Raw genomic sequence first — 26,065 nt, forward strand, 5'->3', positions numbered from 1 at the left:
GTCAATTTTCTTTCTACTTTTACTAACTCATTTCTGTGAACGAAGTGTAAGGTGATCATACTTTTAAACCAAGGTTTAACTTTAAAATGTGGAGTGTTTATTTATTATTTACGATTTTTCCAATTTTGTTTTTAATTAGACAATTATGTTTAAATCTATATAAAGGACATAAAAATGTTTGTATTGTTGTTCTTGGAGATTTGGGTAGAAGTCCTAGAATGCAATACCATGCGATGTCATTTGCGAAAGAAGGTTACACAGTGGATTTTATAGGTTATCCCGGTTCATTACCTTTAAAACAAATAAGAGAAAATTCTTCTATACATATTTATTACCTTCATCCTCCCCCAGATATAGAAGATAGTACGTATGTACTTGTATTATGAGTAAATACTTTTATAATTTATGTTGATTAATTTTATTTAAAATAAGCACTTTTATTACTTCTTTTGTCTTTGTTTTATTTTATGATTGTATAATACAATTTGTTTGAAGTAATAGCTGTATATAAATATATATTTGTAGAATAAAAGAGTTTTTTCTAATATTTCAGGATTGTCTCGTTTACCTTATTATGTAATAAAAACGATATGGCAAACATCTAACCTTATATGGATATTATTCACTAAACATATATCAAATTATATATTAATACAAAATCCACCTGCAATACCAACGATTCTAGTTTGTTGGTTTTATTCCATAGTTGTTGATTCAAAATTTATTATTGATTGGCATAATTATGCACATACTCTTATGGCATTGACACTAAAAGATGACCACTTACTTGTAAAATTAGCAAAAGCAATTGAAACATATTTTGGTTCTAAGGCACATTATAATTTTTGTGTGTCTCAAGCAATGAAGGAAGATTTACAATTGAAATGGGGCATCAAGTTAGTGTTTTCATATATAAAATAATTCCTATTTTGGAATTTATAATTCAGTATCTTTTTTTTCTTTAGAGCTGAGGTATTATATGATCGACCATCAAATGAATTTCAGCCTATATCATTAACAGAAAAACATATATTTTTATTAAAATTAAGTGAAAAATATAATGTATTAAAAGGTTCTGAAGAGAGCTCAACTGTATTTACGAAATATATAGAAAATGAAGCACAATTATACTCTAAAAGGCCTGGGTTTATTATATCAAGTACAAGTTGGACAGAAGATGAAGATTTTTCAGTATTGTTAAATGCATTACAGGGTGTGTGTTATATTATTATGGTCAATAATTGATGACATCAATTATTACCATTTATTATTAAATTATTTATTGTTATATTTAAAATTTTTTATTTCGCAGAATATGAAAATGCATTTGAACAAGATATTTGTAAACTACCAGATTTAATTTGTATGATAACTGGTAAAGGTCCTTTGAAAGAATTTTATTTGGCTATTATAAAACTAAAGAATTGGAAACATGTCACAATCATAACACCATGGCTTGAAAATGAAGAGTATCCTAAAATGTTAGGTACTAAACTTTAACATAAAATTTTGTATTTATTCTAATATATTTTTGTATATAAGAAGCATAATTTACGTTTATAGCTAGTGCGGATTTAGGCATTTGTCTCCACATATCATCTAGTGGATTGGACTTACCTATGAAAATTATTGATATGTTTGGTTGTGAGCTTCCAGTTTGTGCATATAACTTTAAATGGTAAGCAGAACATTATATTATAATTAGATCTTTTTATTTATTGTATTTATTAAAGTTTATGTATTATGCTTTGAAAAGTGTTGAATCTATAAATGTTTAAATCTTATATTTACATTTTTTGTATAGTACATTTGTTTTTTAGTTTATCAGAACTTGTTAAACACAAGGAAAATGGAATGATTTTTTCGAATGACAAAGAACTAGCAGAACAATTGAAATCATGGTTTGAAGATTTTCCTAATAACGATATTCAACACCAACTAGATATAAAATTTCGAGAGGAGTTACATAAATTTCAAAAAAATCGGTGGCATGGTAACTGGTCTTCTATTGCCTTACCTTATTTTAATCAATAATTTATGATTGTAACTTCGTTAATGCATATATTTTTTTTATTATAGCTTTTATAATATATATTTCGTTAATTTATATGTTTTATTTTTTCTAACCTTTACATTTTTCTCATTACTTACTTAATTGAAAACATTTGTCATCATCTTTTTTTAATTGTCTAAAGTAGTTAATTTAAAAGATAAATCCTATTGGTCTAATCATTTTGGCAAGAACAAAATATAATTTTAATAAATAAATTTGGTTTTAAGTGTTATGAAATCGTGAATGTAGGTAAGTATACAATGTGGTCACTTTATTATTGAAAGCGCTTTTCTCATAAATGGCAAATATACCAAAATAATGAAAGAAAAACACAATACTTCAATATTTTATGCTTACAATACTTAAAAAAAAAGAAATGATTTTTTATTTTTTAAGTGAAATGTTGTTTATTCTTTTACACAATATGAAAGTAACTATCAAAGTCATACAAGATCATGAATTTTATATGTGATAAAAAACATTTATTTTGGATTGTGATACAGACAGAATATCAATACTTTTTAGTTAACATTTTTCAGTCATAAAGATAACTTATACATAAATTTCACTGCATGAAAGATATATAAGGCTCGATCTTTTGAAATTATTCAAAATTCTGTGTAAAAAATAGAAATAATAGTTTGATTACATTTAAATTTAAAAAGAATGATTCTGAATCAGGTACAAAGTATTTAAACTAAGAGACGTTCAATCTCTTGTTGTATAGCCTGAATCTGTGGTTTTAATTGTGATCCTTCATTAACCGTCACAGAACAAGCAACAACAGGCCTAGATACACCACAAGCACGACCTAGAGCTTGTTTGCTTCTAACAAATACATATGGTACATTTTTGTCTTCGCACAATAATGGCAAATGCAGCAAAATTTCTAGAGGTTCTGCATCTGCAGCCATTACGATAAATTCTGATAAGCCACGATTTAATGTTTTTGTTGCTTCATTGGCCCCTTTCCTTAATTGTTTATAATTCATGGCTTGTTGCACTAAATTCAAAATTTTAGAAGTCAAAGTAGCGTCTGCTAAAGGATACGCTTTAGGGTTAACTTCATCTCCCTATAAAAGATATTTAAATAATTAGGAAAGAGCAATATTCTTTTGAAAAAATATGTATTTTGACTTAATATCAATATATAAACAAATATAAATAATTATAATTATTTTCATTTATATTAACTGAAAGTTGGTAAATAATCACGTGTGAAACTTAACCTATAAGGTTGCACGTGGATAAAAGAAAACAAATAATTGTAAGTATGAATTATAAATAACAACTTACCATCTTTGCTGATCAAATTATGTTTTGAAATATATCTTAAAAAGAATAGTTTGTTAGAAATTAATTGCTCCTCTCCGCGATTATTTTTGCTTAAAAACCGCTTCACTGAGGATAGAACTCAAATAATCGCTTTAAACTGCGGCAGCCCAATCGCTGTTGGCTTCATTCATACAGAGTGTCACATTTAAATTGATCTCAAGAGTAATTTCAACAGTGATTTCAGAGGATATGTATCGAGATATTATCAAAACATAAAAGTTGAATGGTTTTCATGGATACGTATTTGATGAATAATATATATATTAATAATATATTATAATAAATAAATCATTTGTTCCGTTTTGTAAAAGCGTTACTATATAGTGCATCCTATGTATAATATGCATACTAACATATACATGTGCGTATTATATACATAGTTCTTTATCATTACCAAATAATTATCTCAATGCAAAATATTATTTTATAAATAACATTATTAATATTTTATGTTATACATAAACTGTTCATATCAATTACATCGGAAAATATGATTTATTTATCTTTTCCAAAAATGCTTTATGCAAACAGTATGTTGTTTGAGAATTTCCTTCTGTACATACGTTTGTTTGGACATTAGAACATACTTCTGTACCTATTGGCTCTTTCTTTTCATTCCTGCAATTTAGAATACATAAATTGCATTTACATGCCCACTTGTGTGCGCATAGGAAATGTCAGACATTATAGGCATGATAGAGAACAATACATATACATATATATATGCAAACATTTTATTTCATGATAAAATATGTAATATCTTACTCAAAAATATTGGTTGTGTATTTCTCTGGTATTTTCTCAATCATTCCAGATTGCATTATATTCCACGAAAGGTCTATAATACTAGGCGCACATATTAAGTCATTTATAGTTTCAGATTTTTCATCACGAATAGTATCTTCACTTTCATTTTCGATTTGTTTGGTTTCTTGATAATCTGTCATATATACCATGCTCGAAATATTAAGAAATAGTAAAAAATATATCGCTATGCATATGTAATATTAAAAATTATAACATTAAACAATGTATATATTAACAAATATATTACTATATTTAACCTATATAAGGTATTTTGTAATTTAAAAATGATACGTTTCGTAATTGTACGTGTACCTTGTTGGAACTTGTAACTTCATGTATGAATTCTAATTTGAATAAAGTGTAGCAGAATATGAATAAAAAAAACTTCACTTTTATATATATATATATATATATATATATATATAACAGAAATATTTATAAAAAGACACGAATAAAAATCGTATGCTTTCAAAATGACCGCTAATGATGGAGTTCAATGTAGAATAAGATTCTTAAAGTTCTATGTAGTATTAACAATTTACTTTTTAAGCAAACACATTGCGGAAGAATTAAAGTCATATCGTATCCAAGCGGTACCGAATCTTTTCCTTTTATCCGTTGCTCTTCTCTAGGATGAGGTTCAAATAGATCTAGATACATGCTTGTGTCTCCACCATTTTCTACACAATTAAGCAGTTTCTCGAATGAATCTGTTAATTTCGTTTCAGAAGTATCTGTCAATTTTTGAATTTCTTTCCAATTCGTGCAACAATCTGAACAGTCTTCGCTCAACGATTTTAATTTTCTTTCGTTTTCTAAGCAGATACATGACGCTTCGTCCTTACATGTACAATGACTGCTTTCTTTCCTGATGGTTCCACAAATTGATAGAATAGTAGATTCTGTGGAATTTCTGCACACGCCGTCTTCCTTTCTTATAGTTCTATTGTTTCTCTAAACATAAGTAAATTTATAGCTAGATATATTATGTTTTTGTTGCTGTTTTTACATATTTTTTTGTTTTAAAATGTTTGGCGTCCATCATCTTTGTGTACAGTAATCTTACGAGTATTACGATAATATATCATTTTTATTTTGAAGTTCTGTTTAGTTAATAATTAATGGAGGGGTTCAGTGAGAAAGAAAAGGCATTGCCGAATAAACATGATAAAGGTGCATCTAAACCAAATTAAACTTGTGATACGTCGATCGAAAGAAAACCATTTCGACAAAGTTGTGTGTAGAGTGATCTATTTATATAATTGATATATTGCATATATTATATGAAAGCTTGTGATCAATGATGACACGGATTATGGTAGTAGAAGATAAAACATTTTTAAATTTACGGAAACGTAAAAAAATCTGTTGTTTCTAAAAAAGTGGTTTTTAATTTTGTTATTTATGACGCACCATTCCGACAAATCTAAGAAAGTTATGAGTTAATAAATATGGTAGGCCACTTTCATTGTAAAAGTATAGATGTTGTCATTTAATAACTTCAATAAAAAATTGGCCTTTTAAAACTTTCCTAATTTTTAGAAAATAGGATTTTAGGTCAAAAGGTCTTAAAAAATTCCCAGATATATAACAATATAGCTATAGTATCTTAAATTTTTACCATAATTTCTTATAGGATAGAACAAAAGAAATCAAGCATAGCTTGTAAATCATGTTTAAGCCTGTAATCATGATCAATAACTACCCTAATAATAGAGGTAGGGTGCTAAAATCTGGTCGAAATGGATTTCCTACGAAGCTTTTTCGATTGACGTTTGACAATTTTAATTTGATTTAAATACACTTTTACCATGTTTATTCGGCTATGCCTTTTTATTAAAGAGCATTTCGAAAAGAACTTAAAATGAATGATTATTATTTACCGATTTCTTTGACCACTTATCTGTCTTCGTGCATGGCGATAAAAGTCCAATATGCGCGTTGCGTGGAGAATTGATAAAGTATTTATTGCCATTTTCCTCCAAATTAATTACTCCACTATACCTCGTTGTACCATACGCTGGTATAGGGCCAGTATTTCTCGTAGTACAATTTACTAACATTTCCTTATGAAACTTCTCGACTTAGATTGGACATACAGATTTTCTAAAGATATATCAATGTGAATAATTCATTAGTCTCACTCAATTAGTTTTTAAAAAATGTTCAATATATAGAGCTGTTTAATTTTAATGGTTTATACAATAGTTTATACAAACATTGTAATTCGCATGATCTTCGATAATTTATGTTGACCAAAGATAGAAATTTAACATGATCCTAAAAATTTATAATTAATTTTCTCCGGTTAATGATTTACCGACTGATGAATTTGCTATACATATGTGAAATGATAGAAAGCAATGACTGGCTATGAAAACACGGAAAAAATCGATACTCCAGCGCATCTGCTTCAGGGCAAACCTGGAGAGATATGAATACAGTTTTAGGAGTTTGAATTATGAATATGAAACATGAACGAATTAACACTATCTGAAATATTACATATTTGAAATAACGAATTATTTTATAACGATTTTATTTTTCAAAAACATTTGTGATTTAATATTTTGGGAAATAATTTTCAAAGAATAATTATTTTGCACTTGAAATATTTATATATTTATATAAATATCAATTCAAAGTATATCATGGGATTAACACTAAACCTACTGACACTTCGTGCGGTTAAAATGACCGGTGATTAAAGAAGTAATAGTTTTTATGATTTAATTTAGATAATGATTAATTTATAACTAAATGTATATAAAATGGTGAACTTTCATATAATTTCGTCGAAATTTACTTTTGTTTAATTTCAATTATAGACTTAAATAAAATTACACTTTTATTTATATAGAGATATATCTTATTCAACTGTTTTACAAATTATCTTATTATCATATTTCCAATACATATTTCCCGCATCTTAAATAAATTTTCATAATTTTGTAACCTTTACAATTTTTTACTTGACAAGTTTTTTTGTAGTAATTAATCTAAACTTGTTGATAGTTTTATTGCATGGTTTTTTCCCCGCGATTCTTTATATAAAAGTAATGTATGCATCAGGTTTATAACAATTTTGTGAATTCTCTATAAGAACCTAACCCACGCTGTAGACACCATTGCAAATTTAATGGTTCGTAAATGTTGGCTTCTTTCGCTCTTCTAATCAAATTAACCTCATAATTTCAGCAAAGTCATTCCTGCTCATTGTTTTTGAAAAAAATGCAGGTCTCCGAGTTTTATTCCACAAATATGAAACATCTAAATTCTTTGTCTGATATGCACCTCGGGCATATAGCAGAGCAATACATGCATCTATTTGCCGTATTTGTTAAATTCCGTTTTTACTTGTTCTTTCATTATATGCCGTTTAACGATAATTTCTTTCCTTTTTACCCTGGACGTGAACGGTTATTTATAAATAAAATTCAACTCTGATTCGGTTGTAAATAGCTTTTCATGTGCTTCTATACCGTTTTCAGTTGCTGAAGTTCATCGTATACTGAACAGTCTTCTATGTTCTATTTTTTTTTTAAAGTCGTGACATTTTTAGGGTAAATATTTATCACAGAATAATACCATGTACGGAGTACAAAATTATTGTCAAATTTGATATGATTTACTTTTGCTTTTATGACAACTTTACGCAAAACGCTCTGAGATGTTTTCTGTCTGAGTTTTAGAGATAACAAGGTTAAATGTCGACTAACTGATTAACAAACTGATGTAGGAGAAGAAAATATTGATGAGTATTGGCCGTTCTCCATCAACGGTTGTTACTCGAGTGTGGAGTTAAGAAAAGCCCGCTTTTCCCGTGTTTTATCGCAATGAGCGATAACCCTAAAAAACTTCCTGCATATATTTTATATACTAAAGGCATATCATTATGTAAATTGTGTAAACTTTTACGATTTAATAACAATTCCTTATCTTATATAATTTATAATGTATACTATGTTTATCATATACACAGATATTCTATGATTACGTATATGAGGGGGCGTACGTATATGAGTTATTTAAATAGCGTGGAGCTACAACGGGAAACGCAGTAATCAACTGAGCATTTCTGCGTTTTCAGAAATTCAGAAATATCTGCACTTTATAATGTTGATATTGTTGTTAGCGTTTATTACATTTGTACTTACTACTTTACAATCTACGACAGTTCTAGGGCAGTTTGATTTTTACAGTGAAAATCCTACGCCAAATAACCGTCCTATAATTGGCAAGTATTGATCTATGCATATATGTATATACATATACACGTATATGTCAAAGTATCAATAATGCTAACTCTCCTTTTTTAATGCTTTAGAAATCATATAAAAAATATGTTTGCATATGGAAATTTAATTACATAAAAAACTGTATCGTAGATTGAGATATATAATTAATAATTAATATTCAAGTAATACATGGTCCATAGATCGTGTAATATATAAAGATAATACTCGATGTTAATCAAAGCGACTTCAATTTTTCAATCAAACTGTTGTAATATAATCTACAAGTGAATATAAAAAGTTAGAATGTTATATGAAGCATTTATAGGAAAAATTCACGTTACACGTTTTGCTAATTTTTTCTTTTGCGCGAGTTAGTAAGAAAAATTGCAAATATTCTGTTTTTAAAATTAGTCTGATTCGTCTAGTAACATAAACAAAGCGCGAATTTTATTTTTTATTCAAACAATATTAGTTTATTGCGATTATATGAAAATATATTATTCAACGCGTTGGTTAACTAAATTGTTTCTCTTATATTTTATTCAATCTTATGTTTAAAAGGTATTTTAGTACAAGAGAAGCCTCCAGACCATTCCAAAAGTTATATTGCTGCATCATACGTAAAATTTATTGAAGGAGCCGGTGCCAGAGTTGTTCCAATTTGGTAAGTTTGTAACGTTATAATAAATAATAGATTGAATTATCACTGTAATATACATGTAATTATACCAAAAAGATGCTCTTTTTTAGGATTGGAAGGGATGAATGTTATTATGAAGATATTTTATCTAAAATAAATGGGTAAGATGAAAGACTGAAAAAATAGAAAAATATATAAATTATAATATATGTATTATATCATTTCCTATAGAGTTCTATGGCCTGGTGGATCTGCGTCTTTCGCTAACAGCAATGGGGGGTATGCAGATACAGGATATAAGATTTACAAGTAATAGAATTATATAAAAATAGTTTTATCACTCGAAACGGTATAGGAGTATCTTTTGCTTAATCATGGTATGAAAAATTTTCTTAATTGTTTTGAATTCGTTTACAGAATTGCAAAAAGAATGAATGACAATGGAGATTATTTTCCAATACTTGGAATATGTCTAGGATTTGAGTTGTTAACATACGTTGTTGCTGAACGTTTTCCTCATAGGACACGCTGCAGAGCACAAGCTCTACCACTTCAGTTGGAATTTACACCAGGTTCATCATTCAAATGTCACCTTTTTAACCAGTTTCCTAAAACAAAAATCTAATTTTCTTTGTATATTTTAGATTACAGAAGCGGTAGGATGTTTTCTGATATTTCAGATAATGTTGAAGACATATTGAGAACTAAGAAAGTGACATCAAACCAGCATCTAAATTGTGTTACGAAATCGGTAAGATATATTCATTTATTTTACAATAATATATGTCTGAAGATTATGATACTTATTAACAGATTTGTAGGGTTTACAACGTGCTGGTGTAAGTGATAAATTTCGAATATTGTCTTTGAATCGTGATTTAAATAATCTTGAATTCATTTCTTCGTTGGAACACATCACTTATCCTTTTTACGGCTTGCAATTTCATCCAGAGAAAAATTTATACGAATGGAAAATCGGGGAAAAAATTCCACATGGAAAAAATGCTATTGAAATTGCACAATATTTTGCTAATTTTTTCGTTAACGAAGGTACATCTGTCTTTTTTGAAGATTTTTATATCTTATATCTGAAATCAATACCAACCAAAATTATTTTGTGTGCAGCGCGTAAGAATCATCATATATTTCGAAGCAGTGAGGAAGAAGCTCAGACGTTAATTTATAACTACTCACCAACTTACACTGCATTGGGGAACTCTGTATTCATGCAATCTTACATATTTGATTTAGTGAATACATTATGATCTGTTGATATTTGTTTAGTTAATTCTCGGTCTGATAATTTTATTGTATATTGTTACTAATTATTATTTTGTTATATATTCTATAGATATTAAAAGGAATACTAAATTTTTTAAAATGAATGTAAATTTATTGCAGACCGACTCTATTATCACTAAATCTTCAATTTATGCTGAAAATTTTATTCAAAATAGAATTAAAGCATGGGAAATCATTACATGTAAAACAGGACACATAGTGTTCACATTTAACATAACACCAGTGTATATTGTGTCACAACTGGGATACATAATATTACAATGGTGCATAATAAAGTTCTATACATATTTCCTTCTATCTAAAGTAAACCATATTTTGAATTCTTTCCTTCACCATCGTATTTCACTTCGAACCGAAGCGTTCTCATTTAAACGACTGTTATTGCCGAAAAAGATAAGATCATGTAGACAGAAATTTTATTAAAAATTATACACAAAACTGACTGGTTACGACTCTTATTGAGAAAGTAAAGTAGCATCTAGCATTTTACTGTTTTCTACTTGATATCTTTGTAAAGTCGCTTCGATTTAAAGGGAATTGGTTGGATCTGATACTTGCTTGCTATTTTTTAAAACAAGCATGAAACTAAATCTCTTAAAAGCATGAATCAACTCGTAATTTTATTCTTGTAACGTATAATATTATCAATAATAATAATAATAATAATAATATAATAATAAGATAATAATAATAATTCATATAAACATTATTTCTATTTATTCCTTGTTAGATTTTTTAGCAAATTACAAGGAGCGATGCCACGAATATATTGCGTAATATCGTCGGAAATATTATTTGTATCAAGTGACTCCGGTACGGCATCATAGTTTTCTTCCTTTTTCTATTTTCGTGTCGTGTACAATATATATATACATAATGTATATAAGCATCAGCAATATATATTATACATATATATTTGTCTTTCCTTTCTAGATGTACCTTTGCGTGTTTCCTTCTTATTTCCATTTCTCTATATATCTCTTTTTCTTCTTCTACGCGAATATAATGTGGGAATTTTACGCTCCATATGTAACATACATTTCGTGCGTCACTCATAAAGTGAACCTGCGGCATTTATTAATTTTCCCCTTATTATTTTTTTTCTTTCTTTTTTCTTTAAATAGTACGAGATATCTAACTGTTTGGATATACTTAGATATATTTATCGTAATATATTAATCTAGACTTCTACGGAGTGATGAACATTGTCGTACACTCCACGTGACACATGCACGCGCGTTAATAAATTTATCATCTTTCTCGTGTCTATATTCAATAGTTGTTATTATTATAATATTATACATAATTAAGGTAAACCTGATACTGCAGCAATCGTTAACATGCAATTGTGAATTGTTTTTCTGCGTTTTACGCTTTACAAACTGATCATACATATTGTTATTTTGAATACTCTTTTAAATATGTGATATATATCTAGGTAACTTATAACACTAAACAATGTTGCCGCAGAACCAAGCTTACGATACTTTTATCTTTTACCCTTAATCGTAAATACGAAATACATGGCCTTACAAGATCGCTAGAGTTAATAATATTTTTCCTTTTCAAACTAGATGAAACGTAAATAGCGTTAATCGTTTAAAATTAATTTTAAGAATCAAAATAATTCAGTATCGTCCCTATATACTACAAATAAAAAAAAGTGTTGAATTGCTATCATCTGTTCACTTTTTATCTTTTTTGTTTCCTTAGCTTTTTCATTATTTAAAATCTGGTGTAGTAAAGGTTCATTTCGATGCGGATAAGCGCTTAAGTGAAATCGGCAAAACTATATTGCACTCCATTATAATAATTACGATTAAACAAAAAGAAAAGTTAAAAGGAGAAGAAAACAATGACTACAACTAAAACGGACAACTAACGCGACGCTTTTAATTCGACATTCGGGTCCGTATTAAAGAACATAAATCGTGTTTTTAAATATTTCTTTGAAATATAATTCCTCGCAAGTAAACATGTTAAAGTAAACTACACGCCAATTAAAATAAACGCAATTATCTAAGTAAGTCGAAAATGATCCATTATTATAATGTATAGTATTCTTTCTCAGTCACGTTCATGCAGAATTTTTTTACGCAAGTAATAAAATGTATACTTATTCTTACGATATTAGATTTTATATAGAATTCTTTTTTTATCTCTAAGCCAATTATATATAGAAAGCGAACTTATGTTTTTTCTAAAGAAAGAAATAGAAAAAAAAGAAAGTATAATTTTGTGGAACAGATCAATTGTTCTTAATTCATTTATTGTGTGAGTAATAGCGATAATTAACGTAAAAAATTTTGTGGCTCTGATCAACGTGACGGACGCAAATATAATTGCTACTGCATTTTATGATCATTTTGAATAACTATTTCTTTTTTCTTATTTCAGCTCAAACAGAGCAATTTGATAAAATTGTGACAAAAATGATAAAAACCGAATATAATTCAAATTACAAATACATTTTGTACTTCAAGCAAACTACTTGATAAATTTTTTAAATTATGATTACATCATTATTTCAGAGGTATGTTGTACATACATTACATTATATCACGCTAAATTTTGTTCTTTTTAATTAGCAAATACATTAATTTCGTTACTCTTTTTTTTTGTACGAAATTATTGCATAAAACTAATACAGCGTCATATCTTTACCGCAATTACTTTCTAATCGTAATCGAATTAATAGCGAAGTTATGTGTGCCCATCATCGAATCGCAGGGTTCGCGATTATTATCGATTTTATATTTTTAACTCCATAACACATATCAAATATTTTTCCCCTTGATAAACGATCTATTAAAAGTTATCATATAAAAAAGAAGAGAAGAAAAAGAAAAGTAGAAGAAAATAGACAGAAACAAAGTAATTCAAACTTTGGATAATACACTGCTATCGATCATAGCAGCACGATTAATTGTTCAAAACTGACGAAGTTCATATTATAAACCCTTCTCGTTTTTTCTATACGTAGCTACAGAGAGCATTACGACGAGGACAGGTTCGAAACGTGAACAATAGGGCGCTGCAATCACGACAATTCACAACGATCTTTCCATAACAACACTTTATCGATTAACCCACTTCTGTGCCTGTAGAAACTGCAAGTTTCAACAGTCTTTTTCTTCTTCCTCTTTCGAGAAAAGAGCAGACGAACAAGAAAAAAGAAGGAAAACAACTTAACGGCGCACTTTCATTGGTCAACAAACACAACATTCATCGTGTATACACTCACTTTTTCTTCTCCTTATGAAAAAATGCTTTTCTATTTTTCCTTCACATGTTTGCTCTCTTCATTTGGTTTAGTAGGAGGTCAGTACACCTGGAGGAGTAGGCACAACTACGGTATGTTGTGGGACTACGGGTGGTGCAGGGGGTGCCAAAGGATGGCCGACCAGAACTGCTGCTGCCGGAATGGGCAGAACACCGGATTGAGGAATTGCAGAGGGCGTGCTGACTTGTGTTGGCGGACCTTCCGCTGCGTGTTTTCTCAAGTGTCTCAGCATATTGCCCTTTTCAACGAAAGTTTTCCCGCAATCTGGACAGCTATGTGGTCGCTCGTCCGAATGTGATCGTCTATGAGACACTAAATGTCCTTTGCACATAAAGTCTTTTGGACAAAGATCACAACGGTATGGTCTCTCAGCGTTGCTGCCTTTATTGTGCGAACGCATGTGGAAAAGTAGATTACCCTTTAAAGGGAAGCTTTTGCCACATTCTGTGCATACAAATGGACGTTCACCAGTATGACATCGCATATGATTTACGAGATGTTCCTGTAACAGAAAATTGAGGATATTTTTATTAGAATTTTTTTATATTATCGATAATTAAAAAACTCAATCAAAAAATCAATTGTTAAGCTGTGTCCTTACTAACAACAACGAAGGCATTTTTAGTCGATGCCTTTTGAAGAAGTTGTTGATTGTTGCTCAACCGTTTCTTCATATTTCTGACGAATTATAGTAACAAAAAGAGCTATTCATTAGCTATTTTCGTCCAAAGCAGCAAAGATCAAACAAAAGTAAGAGACATCATGACAAATACTCTTTCAGTGTGTACAGTTTGTCAACTGTTTTACAACGCATCTGTTAAGAACAGGTGTCAATTCGAAACCGAAACAAAATCCAAATTTTTTTATGATTATATGTTTCGACGTAGATAAAATAGACAATAAAAGTTTATCATTGTTGCTTCAATGAGGAGCAGCTTAACAATCATACAAAAAATCCATTCTATCATTCTATTATATGTCTTTCATCTGAAATAAATATATTTATAACTTGAATCTACCTTTCTTGTAAATGGTTTCGAGCACACGTTGCAGCAGTGCGATGAATCTCCGGTATGCTGACGGAGATGATTATTTAGATGTTCTTTCCTGGTGAACGTTCTCTGACAGAATTCACACCTATGAGGTGATTCACCAGTGTGGATTCGAACATGATTCGTCAAATGCTCCTTACGAGTAAATGACTTGGAGCAGAAGTGGCATCGGTGTGGCGATTCGCCTGTGTGTTGACGCACGTGATTTGTCAAATGTTCCTTCCTCGTGAAGGATTTGGTGCAATACTGGCACTTGTGCGGTGACTCACCCGTGTGTTGCCTGACATGGTTCACCAGATGATCCTTCCGCGTAAATGCTTTTGGACAGTACTGACAGCGGAAGGGCGTCTCTCCTGCGCAACATTAACCAACGATATCGCGACTTTTATTTCCCCAATCAATCATCATTAAATCGTCATTACACGATTTGACTTTAGTTTTGACAGATTTTCTTTGATGCAACGTACATGGATACACTTTAAAAGTACATATTGCTATTTTACATACCACGGTGATCAAGTCTTAAATCTTTCGCGTTTATTTTGTTGTTATTCTGTATCTTTTTATAACTTCTTAATAAAATATTTATCTGTATTTTAATATCGTATTTTTTTTCTTATATTTAATTCGTAGAATATGTTGATATCATTCAGAGGAAAGAGTTTAGGACGGACACTGTATATAAATTACTGATTTACTGGATGTACTGTTTTCATACCGAGATTTAAATGTTTGTGAGAGCTTCACTCAGTTTTCGCATTACGTTTTGATAATATCTATATTATCAATGCTAGTCATTCTTACATCTATGAAATCAATTTTTGATCTTGCCATTTCCTTACGTTACATCGATGAAAAATCAGATCCGGACAATGATAAATATTCAATGAAAATGTAATGATGAAAATATATATATATATATGTCGGAGATGAAAGGACACCGGAACCTTCGGATAGCCCCGCAACATTGCAATCTAAAGTCTACTATAACTGTAACTAAACTATTGTAGTTATTCAATCCGATTGTAATTGTTCGAGATTAGTGACGGTGAGCTTTAGCTCGAGGCGACAGTCTGTCGCCCAACGTAGCCGCGGTCAACGGGATGACAGATAGGCGTTCTCGCTGAATCTAAGTCTGACTCGTAAACGATAATTGCTGAGCGTAAAGACGTTACTCTTTAGTCGACGGGAGCGCGTCAAAGAATGCGCGTCCCGTCCCGATGATTCCACAGAGGAAAACTATACTGGGGTGTGTCTAAGGACACAAGATCATCGGATTCGTCGAGGAAAGCCTTCGTTTAGGAAGTAAGGGAAATTGACGTTGCTGCTAATTGGTCAATCTCCATATCGGTGGTTAGAAAAAGATGCTAGCCGCCCTCGAGGGAAAGTTGCTAGTGGGAGACGCCGTTCGTTGAAAAATATGTCTCCCCTATCTTCCCGTAGTTGGGACAAAGACTGTTTGTCTGTTTGAAGGACTTTAGTTAACTAAACCTTAAGATTTATTACGGGCCCTCGGGCTAGCCGAACATGTACTGCGGAGACGCATCGACATCTGGTAATCATCTTACTCGAAGAATAGGGTCTGCGTGTGGCGAGCCACGGGACAGAAACCGTTGGAATGTTTACTGTCGCGTGTCGCCACGAATATTTCTTTTAAGGAGAGCTATAGAATTATTCCATATGTTTGTTGGGCAAAGCGTTCATCCCTTGACCGCGGCTACGTTGGGCGACAGACTGTCGCCTCGAGCTAAAGCTCACCGTCACTAATCTCGAACAATTACGATCGGATTGAATAACTACAATAGTTTAGTTACAGTTATAGTAGACTTTAGATTGCAATGTTGCGGGGCTATCCGAAGGTTCCGGTGTCCTTTCATCTCCGACATATATATATATATCATTACCATCAAAAGAAACAACAGAAAGAAAAGGAAAGAAAAGTAAAAATCACTATTCTGTAACTATGAATCTTCTCTACATTAAACGAAATCTCATTAACAAATTTTGCTATGAAATGAAATGAAATGAAAATGAGAATGGAATTATGTACATATCTCGAACAAAAAAAGGGAGCGATAATAAGTCGAATAAGAAAACGTTTCTACAATGCAGAGGCATTATGAGAACGTTTCATTTAGCGAGAAGGCTCTGAAATAGTTAATAAGAAGCATATATGAGAGCGGTGTATTAGGCAGAACAGTAAATGTCTCTATAGGATCTGATGATGAAATGGGGTAATTGTGATCAGTTAAACTAATTGCTAGTTGGACATAATGTGAACTGTTATGCACGAATGGCGAACGCATTATCTCTCGGTATATTACCATAAACAGTATACCATTAATCAAAAAAAGAGTAAAAAAAAAAGGCTGAACAAAAGGCAACAAAAAGAAAAAGAAATAAAAACAAAATTAAAAAAGAAGTGAAGATATGTACACCTATACATTTATCTTTTTCCACATGCAAGTATGCAAATCATAGTTAAACATTGGGTAGAAGCAAAACCGAATGATGTGCGTGTACGCGTGTTTGGAAACAATATGCACTTAAATGATCATCTTTTATGTGAATTATGAAACAATGGATTGATTGAGGTTTTGACAAAGATGTGAACGATTTCTTGGTGTATGTAATGCGTGTTATATAATACGTTACATGAATGTGGTGACTCAGTGATATAGTAAGTACCTAGATTGGTATTTCTTAACTAAATATGATTTCTCTATTCACATATAAAACTACTACTCTTAGAGACAAATATCACAATTGGTTGTTTGTGAAGTGGATATCTGCCAACCGCTCTCACCTGTGTGTTGGCGGATGTGGTTAACAAGGTGTTCCTTTCTGGTGAACGATTTGGAGCAGAAGCCGCATCGGTGTGGAGACTCACCCGTGTGCTGGCGAACGTGGTTCAAAAGATGCTCCTTTCGCGTGAATGTCTTCGAGCAGAAATCACAGCGATGCGGCGTCTCACCCGTGTGCCACATTATGTGGTTCGTGAAGTGCTCCTTTCTTGTAAACGACTTACCTGTATTCGCAGCGGTAAACAACCAAAAAAAGAAAAACAAAAGACCAATGCTTTGATTATACTGTAGTATCAATTGGATCTGTAATTAAACTGCCATTGACATGTCATGTATAACACATTATGGGACGATTCCAAGATGATGATTAAATTGGGCTATAACGAGATGCTGATTTGGACCATCAAAATGTTTTGGATAATTTATTTTATTTGATTTCTCATGGTAAAGAACCGAAGTAACAGCATAATTTTTTCATATATTTCATACATGAGAGATTATTGCTTAAAGCGCAAAGTAAAAATTAATTTGTGAGACATCTATCATCAAAGAGATAATGATAAACTGTATTACTATCATATTTTTAAAAATTTCCCATTAGAGATACTTATTTCTTATGCATTTCAATACACGCGTACTAATCTCATCAATTTGCGGAATAAACCAGGCGCTGCACAATACCAATAACAAATTTCAATGCAGTTTCTTCCAAAATACAATTTGCTCAACTAAATTTCTTGTTTTGATACGAAGAGAAGTATTTAAATTTTTTGGTAACAAAATATATTCGTGTCAATATTGGTATGAATATTGTATATGTACAGGTATGGGAATATGGGTATAAATATCGAAGTAACACGAACTGTAGAGGTAATACCCACAATATCTGTGAATACCTACGTAGCAGTCGTGTAAATGGAATTTTTGTAATCAAATAAAAAAATATCGTCCTTGTAAGATATAGATTTAACATTAAATTTCATGCCCTTATTCATAATTAATATTATTCTACAAAATAGTTAAATACACGTGGGGCACTGCAAAATTACTATTCCCACATATCAAAAACGAATTTTTATTGTACTTTTTAAATAAAAATGATTAATTATTAAATAAGAAATTTTTATTTTTTAAAAAATTTTTAATGATATCCAAATCATTATAATTTAAATGCAAAACGTAATTATGGACAGTAACATTCTGGCCTAATTTATAAAAATGTATTAAAAAAGCAAAATATACGTGTAAATAAAGTAAATAATAGGCATGAACTTCAAATTTTTAAAAGCCACATCTTAATATTTGGATTTGTATATACTTTAAAAATAGAAATTAATTTTGTTTAAATTACTAATTATTAAAATAAATCAATTGGATTAAATTAATATGAATAAAATTAAAATAAATAAAATTGAAATTAAATAGATAAACGCATTATACTCGAATATTTCGAATAAATATTGTTGCGACCTATTGACAAAGAAACGTGCTCGCAATATGTATATGAACCGCTTAGATTTACGAAATAAGTCGTGACATTGAAGAATGTGGTAAAGTGTAGATGCATGAAACGACGGTAAGTGACCCATCACTGATAGCAATGCTACAAAAAAAAAAATAATATACGATGGTCGAACTCACTGATAATTCGAAGGTTAGAAAGACATTTCTGCAAAGGAATGCGCGCAACCTGTGACAGGATATAGCTAAACACAATGCGCGATCAATTCTCACGAATTTTATTTCATATCTTCTAATCTTCAAATATTTTGTTATTGTATTTAATATATTTATAAAAAACATTCATACTAAACTTTTTAAACTGAAATAATATTATTAATTTACTTAATTTTGAAAACACCGAATAAAATATATTTTTAAGAAAGTGCTACATTATATGAAATCTAATGTTGCTTTATATCTTTTTCTAAATATATAAATATGTGAAAGCAATTTAAAATATTGTATTAAAATGAAAGGCGTTAAATAATTTTTCATAAAAAATATTGTATAATTCTTTCTGAATAAGAAATATATAAATGAATGGTTAAATGAATAATTAAATTAATGCTAATATTAAGAAGGATAGATACAAGTTCTGAAAACTATTTGTGTAGTGTGTAAGTTTCGTATTTTTCCTAATTCTAATTAAAAATATATAATTAATTTTAAAAATAACTAATACTAAATAAAAACCATAAGAAATATATGTCAGATGTAAAATATTTTATTGTCAATCAATGTATGACAGTTAAAATATAACTTACCTTCAAAATATCTCAAATACTGTGTAAACTCAATCAATTATAACGTGTTACATAAAATGTTTTTTGTAGTACAAGCATTACTTCTATTCCAACTACAACACATGTGATCTTTTATCATTAATATATTAATTTTTTAAATATTCTGGAATCGTCCCATTTATATTATATTTCAATTACATACATCACATAAAAATAATACTAAATAATTAAACATTATTATTTTATCTGTATAGATTACTCTCTTTAGTGACTAATTAAAAAAATATTAAACTTCTATAATTAAATATCTATTTATTATTCGTTATTTATTATCATTATTAGCATAACAGATACATTAAGTTTAAATTAGTGAGAGTTAAAGAAAGTGATCTTGAAATGGAAAAAATGGCTCACTTTAGATGTTATCTTAGTGATTTTATATAATGAGTACTCGTATACTTTATGTGTGTAATACTTTACATCACAGGAATTATTGGAAAAATAGAGTACTTACCGCATATTTCACAGCGAAACGGTGTATCATTGGTATGTGAACGCATATGATTTGCGAGATGTTCTTTACGTGTATATTTCTTGCCACAAGCTTGACAATGATGAGGAGTTTCTCCCGTGTGCCACATAACATGGTTCATGAAATGTTCTTTGCGGGTAAAGCTCTTTTTACAAATATCACATCGATGAGGTGTTTCACCCGTATGTTTGCGAACATGATTTACCATATGTTCCTTCCTAGTAAACGTCTTTGAACAGTACTGGCATCTAAAATATAAGATAATAGTATTACTTTTAATCGTGATTTTACTTAAACATAAATATTTTAAAATTTTATATACATTTGAGACAATAATTATAAAAATAATACTAATATTATTAAAATCCTAAAAACAAAATACAATTACTCATTAATTAAAAATTAGAAATGTTAATATATCTTCTACAGTAATCTTTATCAATTTTTGAAATTTTAGTGAAATAGCGTAAGTGAATTTACCTATAAGGTGTTTCCCCAGTATGACAACGCGTATGATTATCCAAATGTTCTTTTCTTGCAAAACTTTTTCCACATACGGTACAATTATACGGTTTATCGGTAGCGTGTCGCTTCATATGACGTTCCAAAGAGGGTGCATTTGCAAATACATGAAAACAAACTGTACAAGTAAACATGGATCCACCTAGGTGACACTTCCCATGTCGTGTCAAATCATTTGCATTTAAGAAGGCCTTGCCACACACCTACAAACAAGAAATTCATATATATTTAATAAAAATTAAATATAAGATAAAATACGAAAACACGTTTTATATACCTGACAAGTAAAAGGTTTCCTTTCCGTATGATATCTACGATGAACGATAAGCTGATAGCGAAACTGAAAAATTTTTCCACATATTTCACATGCATGACTTCCAACTGATACAGGCGAAGCGCTTGGTCCTGGTGTAGCTTCGCCATCGCTTGATTTAATATCAAACTTATTTAATTGAACTTGTTGTACAATTGGAGTTCCATTTTGTATAGTGGTAACTGTTTGAGTAGGAACTGTACTTCCAACTAAAGTTGTACCAGCTGCTATTTCACTTTGTAGTTTTCCAAATACTTCATGATATGCTAAAAGCTGATTAATGTCTTCGACATTTACCTGCAGAATGTAATACAAATTTTATAATTATACGTTAAAAACTATTGTTTTATATATATTATCTATTATAATGTGCCACATTAACTCTCACCTTGTACATATTTTGCACCATTTCAACACCAAGTGTTTTTGCTAAATCTTGCTCGTTCCCAGCGCTAATTTTCACGACTGATCCATCAGCTGTTCTTACATCCATCATATGACCTCCTGGTTTTAAATCTGGCACTTGGAATCTATACAAAAGTTATAATACCGTTTGTCGAAGTACAAAAATTATCGAACGTAATAGATATATAAACTGTGTGAACGTACTGCGTCATATTTAGTTGACGCAATTCTTTCTCTTTTTCAGGCTTTTCTGTATTATTTTGACTTCCGCCTTCACTCGATGAATTTCCGCTTATGTTTACACCAATTTGTTGCTGCTGTTGTTGCTGCTGTTGCATAAGACTTTGTTGTAAATCTTGAGATGTTTGTAATTGGAGGTCACATTGAACTTGACAGTGAACTTGATTGTCACTGCAACGTTCAGTTGTGCAACTTCCACTTTCATCTTTCACCTTGTTATCATCTCTCTGTGCGTTTTGATTATGTGCAGTTGGTCCACTGTTCTGAGCGTTCTGATGACTTTGCATCTGATGGTGAGATTGTTGCTGCTGCTGCTGTTGTTGTTGTTGGGGCTGCTGCTGTTGCTGCTGATGCAGCTGTTGTTGTTGTGCTGCCTGCATTTGTTGCATTTGTGCATGTGCTGCTTGTAAATGACTGACGCTGGCAGGTATATGTGCCCCGTCTAAATTAAGGCCTGGTAGAGAAACTGGTATCTGCTAAATAAAATATAAAGAAAAAATATTACTACATTCTTTTTCAGTATAACTAAATTATAGTTCTAACAATTAGATAATTGAAAGTATCATCAAATTAATAATAACATATTTTATGCTCTTTGTTTTTTTAGCATATTGCAAACTAGAAAAAAAAAATAACAGTTAAAAACACAGTATCAGTTATTTATATACAGTGTATTCCATTTACCTGGAAATGTCTAAATATCTGAAAAACTATAGATAATACAGAAAAATGTTTGGAACAGATATTGTACGAAGCTAAAGGAGACATATCATACTGATATTTATTTTATCGTGTAATAACCTTAGAGAAACCTTATAAAGGTCATGTTTATAATTTAACTGTCTTAAATTGTAACAACATCTTTTTTATTCCATATTGTTGTAGCCACTATAGAAAAATTTTCAAAACACTGTTTACTTATACTTTTCGTATAAATAACATAATATCGGGATATTAAATTTCAAATTTGATATGCCGCCGGCATTGGCGTTATCCAATGTACACCACGGGGAGGTTGCTCGGTCGGACTTCGTACATCATGGCGGCTCTAAAAAGAGCCAATTGTGTGTGTGTGTAATTTTCTTTCTACTTGTTTACCATTGAAAAGGCTACAACTTTCCATCCTTCTTAAGAATTAATATCTTGATAGTGGTTTATGCGAAACATATGAGTAAGTAGCATTTCAAGAACTCATCGTTGTTGGTTATAAGAATATAGGATAAAAAAATATAATATCCATCTAAAAATATAAATGTGACATTTATAGGTCTTTTCGAAATTAGTGTAAGATAAAATAAATATTGGTATGACATATCTTCCTTTACATAGTACGTTTCAAAAATTTGTCCGTATCATCCACAGTTTTTGAGACATATGCAAGTTTTCAGATAAATGACATACACTATATATATAAATATTATATATATATAATTACAATTAACATACAATTACACATAATAAACAAAAAAATGGGAACAAAAAAACTGTGATAGAAGCAATACTTCAAATTATAAATGTGAAACTGCAAGCATTCCATGTGTATGTATTACAAGACATAACTTTGTTATCTACTCACACTTATATGAGATTACATACAATACAGTATATTACCACAATTCCTGCAAACGCAGATACTAAACCTGGGTCATTTTTAAGCTACACTCAATAACTAGTCATTGCATACCTCTAAGTAAACAAACCTGTGAATTTGGTTGTAAAGAACTATGATGACTGCTACTGCTAACTGAAGGTTGGTGATGATGGTGTGTAGGTGTTGACTGATGATGTGAACTGGAAGTCAACGCCATTTCTTGGTTCAATGAAGAGGCTGGCTCTTTGGAAGATGCCTCTCCACCTCCACTACTCCTATGTGAGGAGTTGTGGTGGGAATGATGATAGACTGAGACCTGAGGTAGCGGTCCAGGAAAGAGATTGGTGAGGACCCAATATTTAGCTACCGAGGAGGCTAACGCTACGGCTGTACCTACACGCAGGTCCGCGGATGAATGCGGGGTACTCCCTACATTGCCAAGACTGGTTGTTGTAGCCAAACCACCTGGGTATGAAGGACGACCACTTTGACCCGCGTTTACATCCTACCGATATACATTCAAACATTTGTACAACATTGATAGAGCATGCAGCAGCATGCATCAGGCTCAAATCCAATCAACAAATGCGCTAGTGTTCAAATTCCTTTTTCTAGCATTACAAAAGCTATAAATTAATTTGTAATACATTCGTGCAATCATCGCCAGGATTTTATTGATATTTATATACCAAATTCATATTTGAGCAAAAATTAAAGTATAGCTATACCTAAATCTAAAATTATACAAAATATATACCTTACAGTCAAAAGCTTATACATTTATATCCAATATTACAGTGTAATGTGAATTACACTATAATGAAAATTATAAATACTATGCACTATATACACATATTTGGGAAAATTTATTTCTTTTAACATACAGAATATGCTTTATAAATACCTATATTGCAAAAAGAACAAGCTGATAAATACAAAATATTCAAGCAAAAGCTACTTTATTTAAATTTACTACAAGCAGCAAAACTTAAAAAAAAAGGAGAAGTATAAAGTTTTATACAAAATTTCATCATACACAAAAAATTTTATTTCCTACTGCCAAACATAAATTTTATGTAAAACTGCACAAAAGAATAAGCAGGTATAACAGAGTTCTAAAAAAAATTAATGCATTGAAATAGTAGTAAGTATTTGTTGAAAAATTTATAAAGGGAATACATATACATATTTCAATGAACAGGGATTTCTCAATTTATTACACAATATTTTCAAAATGTAGTATTTAATATATCAGTTGCGCATTTGTGGTTTGGTAAATAGCCCATATCAGTTGAAAATGGTCTTACCTCTTGCTGTGCCTGCGTAGTCGCTGGCAATGCATGCTGCTCACTGTTCATCTTTATTCACTGAAGGATACTAATTAAACGTTTTTGATATATTTCATTTCTCATCCTGCAAAATAATTTAATTAAAATTATTTCTTGCCTAAATTCCTAATATTCTACAAAATCTGATAAGATATATTCATTACTTGTAAAATGAATAAAATTAATGAAATCAGTATTATTATGAAAACGATATGATATATAATTAGTAAAGTATCTATATTGCCCTTTGCACCATTGGAACTGACTAGTAAAATAAACCTTGTGATTTAACCTCGAAATCAATTGGTTTAATATCAATAAGAGAAATAACTCTTTCTAAATACAATGAACTCGAGACAGCATTGGGCGGATACTTATTATTATATAATGCTCCTATGGATAGGTTAATATCGTGAAAAAAGTATCGACACGTTACAAAAAGAAGAAAAGTAGTTAATTTAACCTCACAGATATTTAAGAGTTCTTTGTTGAGTGAGCGGGAAAGGGTGAGTCATCCAATACCATCTTTTGAAGGCGACAAAGGCTGATAGAGTGAAATGGTATAATGTTAGGCGTAAGTACAAACGGCTCGAATGAGTACGCAGATATATTTCCACATTTGTCAGGACTCGCCGCAGATCCCCTCGCAGTTAACGGAGGGTTCACGGGCACCATCTTCTGGTGTCTCAGGCATATGACGCGTCAATTATCGTGACTCGTAGAACGAGGACAAGAGGCTACAAGATGGAGGTTCCTCGGGATACGGGGGCAAGGGGATTTCTAGAAACCGTCGAAGAGGGCCGAAGCGATAATCAAGAGTGCTCGGAGGGTGGACTCACGTGGTGTACGGTGCCGTCGGCGGTTCTGGCATCTCGCTTGGTCGGCCCTAGGCCGTCTCGTATGCAGGGAGACGCGCGTCCCGACGCAGGGGGGGACGCCTTTCGCCGCCTCTCGACGTCTCACCTCGCCACGGGTACCCACAAGCAAATCCCTGATAATGGCCACGCGCCCTCGCCCTCCACCTCCACAATATATTCCAAGGGAAGTCTGCGAAATTCAGGAAACGAGCTTGCCAATTTTGATCCAGATAGACAGCAACCTGTGCAACAATTTCACGAAAACGCTGGCAAGGGCATACGTGCTCGCGGTTAACAGAAAATACGACGACTGTCATGGCGTCCCTCGCCCACCCCGCAGGAACTTACGCGTTTGGTGCATCATTTAGTCGATTAGTTTTTCATCGATTTCTATGAAAAAATCACTCGATAAATAAACTTGCCATAACGAAAAACAAATTTCCAACGAAATTTTCTGGAAATAAACCGCCTAATTGTTAATATGGCAAAATGAAATTTGTCAAGTGCTCTTTGTTAA

The 26,065-nt window shown here is 31.1% G+C and overlaps 5 protein-coding genes and 1 long non-coding RNA gene across 17 annotated transcripts; 3 read left to right on the top strand and 3 right to left on the bottom strand.

Annotated features, from left to right (window-relative positions):
* Positions 1 to 50: 50 nt before the first annotated feature.
* Positions 51 to 2,107, top strand: LOC117214370 (chitobiosyldiphosphodolichol beta-mannosyltransferase). 2 transcript variants are annotated; one of them, XM_033460462.1, is made up of 6 exons: positions 51 to 363; positions 554 to 896; positions 966 to 1,213; positions 1,313 to 1,486; positions 1,564 to 1,678; positions 1,821 to 2,107. In XM_033460462.1, exons 1-6 carry the CDS (start codon positions 87 to 89, stop codon positions 2,032 to 2,034), a joined length of 1,371 nt encoding a protein of 456 aa, XP_033316353.1. In that variant the 5' UTR covers positions 51 to 86; the 3' UTR covers positions 2,035 to 2,107. The 2 variants fall into 2 exon arrangements, with proteins under 2 accessions (XP_033316353.1, XP_033316344.1); XM_033460453.1 differs by lacking the exon at positions 51 to 363 and adding an exon at positions 368 to 386.
* Positions 2,108 to 2,502: 395 nt separating this feature from the next.
* On the bottom strand, positions 2,503 to 3,519 carry LOC117214386 (NHP2-like protein 1). Its single transcript, XM_033460486.1, has 2 exons — positions 3,350 to 3,519; positions 2,503 to 3,126 (listed from the first exon to the last, which is right to left on the bottom strand). The coding sequence occupies exons 1-2, from the start codon at positions 3,350 to 3,352 to the stop codon at positions 2,746 to 2,748; spliced, it is 384 nt and encodes a 127-aa protein (XP_033316377.1). The 5' UTR covers positions 3,353 to 3,519; the 3' UTR covers positions 2,503 to 2,745.
* A 142-nt stretch (positions 3,520 to 3,661) lies between these two features.
* LOC117214393 lies at positions 3,662 to 6,685 on the bottom strand. Its single transcript, XM_033460499.1, has 5 exons — positions 6,415 to 6,685; positions 6,079 to 6,301; positions 4,738 to 5,149; positions 4,154 to 4,328; positions 3,662 to 4,006 (listed from the first exon to the last, which is right to left on the bottom strand). Exons 2-5 carry the CDS (start codon positions 6,256 to 6,258, stop codon positions 3,865 to 3,867), a joined length of 909 nt encoding a protein of 302 aa, XP_033316390.1. The 5' UTR covers positions 6,259 to 6,301; positions 6,415 to 6,685; the 3' UTR covers positions 3,662 to 3,864.
* Positions 6,686 to 8,230: 1,545 nt separating this feature from the next.
* On the top strand, positions 8,231 to 10,672 carry LOC117214380 (gamma-glutamyl hydrolase-like). Its single transcript, XM_033460474.1, has 8 exons — positions 8,231 to 8,432; positions 8,995 to 9,097; positions 9,184 to 9,234; positions 9,305 to 9,382; positions 9,491 to 9,645; positions 9,718 to 9,824; positions 9,895 to 10,123; positions 10,199 to 10,672. Exons 1-8 carry the CDS (start codon positions 8,312 to 8,314, stop codon positions 10,336 to 10,338), a joined length of 984 nt encoding a protein of 327 aa, XP_033316365.1. The 5' UTR covers positions 8,231 to 8,311; the 3' UTR covers positions 10,339 to 10,672.
* On the bottom strand, positions 10,577 to 25,668 carry LOC117214333 (zinc finger protein 271-like). Of its 11 annotated transcripts, none has more exons than XM_033460385.1 (12): positions 25,531 to 25,668; positions 24,671 to 24,776; positions 23,761 to 23,868; positions 23,473 to 23,679; positions 21,737 to 22,248; positions 21,516 to 21,657; positions 21,092 to 21,424; positions 20,773 to 21,017; positions 20,275 to 20,540; positions 17,517 to 17,738; positions 14,678 to 15,063; positions 10,577 to 14,160 (listed from the first exon to the last, which is right to left on the bottom strand). In XM_033460385.1, the coding sequence occupies exons 2-12, from the start codon at positions 24,719 to 24,721 to the stop codon at positions 13,687 to 13,689; spliced, it is 2,946 nt and encodes a 981-aa protein (XP_033316276.1). In that variant the 5' UTR covers positions 24,722 to 24,776; positions 25,531 to 25,668; the 3' UTR covers positions 10,577 to 13,686. The 11 variants fall into 11 exon arrangements, with proteins under 11 accessions (XP_033316276.1, XP_033316287.1, XP_033316268.1 ...); XM_033460396.1 differs by having other exon boundaries at positions 14,678 to 14,895; positions 14,980 to 15,063; positions 23,473 to 23,868; XM_033460377.1 differs by having other exon boundaries at positions 21,737 to 22,245; positions 23,473 to 23,868.
* On the top strand, positions 17,021 to 17,615 carry LOC117214400. The gene is made up of 2 exons (XR_004488856.1): positions 17,021 to 17,390; positions 17,462 to 17,615. It is a non-coding gene; the product is annotated as an uncharacterized LOC117214400 (long non-coding RNA).
* Positions 25,669 to 26,065: the final 397 nt, after the last annotated feature.

Source organism: Bombus bifarius, unplaced genomic scaffold (genome assembly GCF_011952205.1).
Source record: "Bombus bifarius isolate JDL3187 unplaced genomic scaffold, Bbif_JDL3187 scf7180000007970, whole genome shotgun sequence".
NCBI classification, from domain to species: Eukaryota; Metazoa; Arthropoda; class Insecta; order Hymenoptera; family Apidae; genus Bombus; species Bombus bifarius.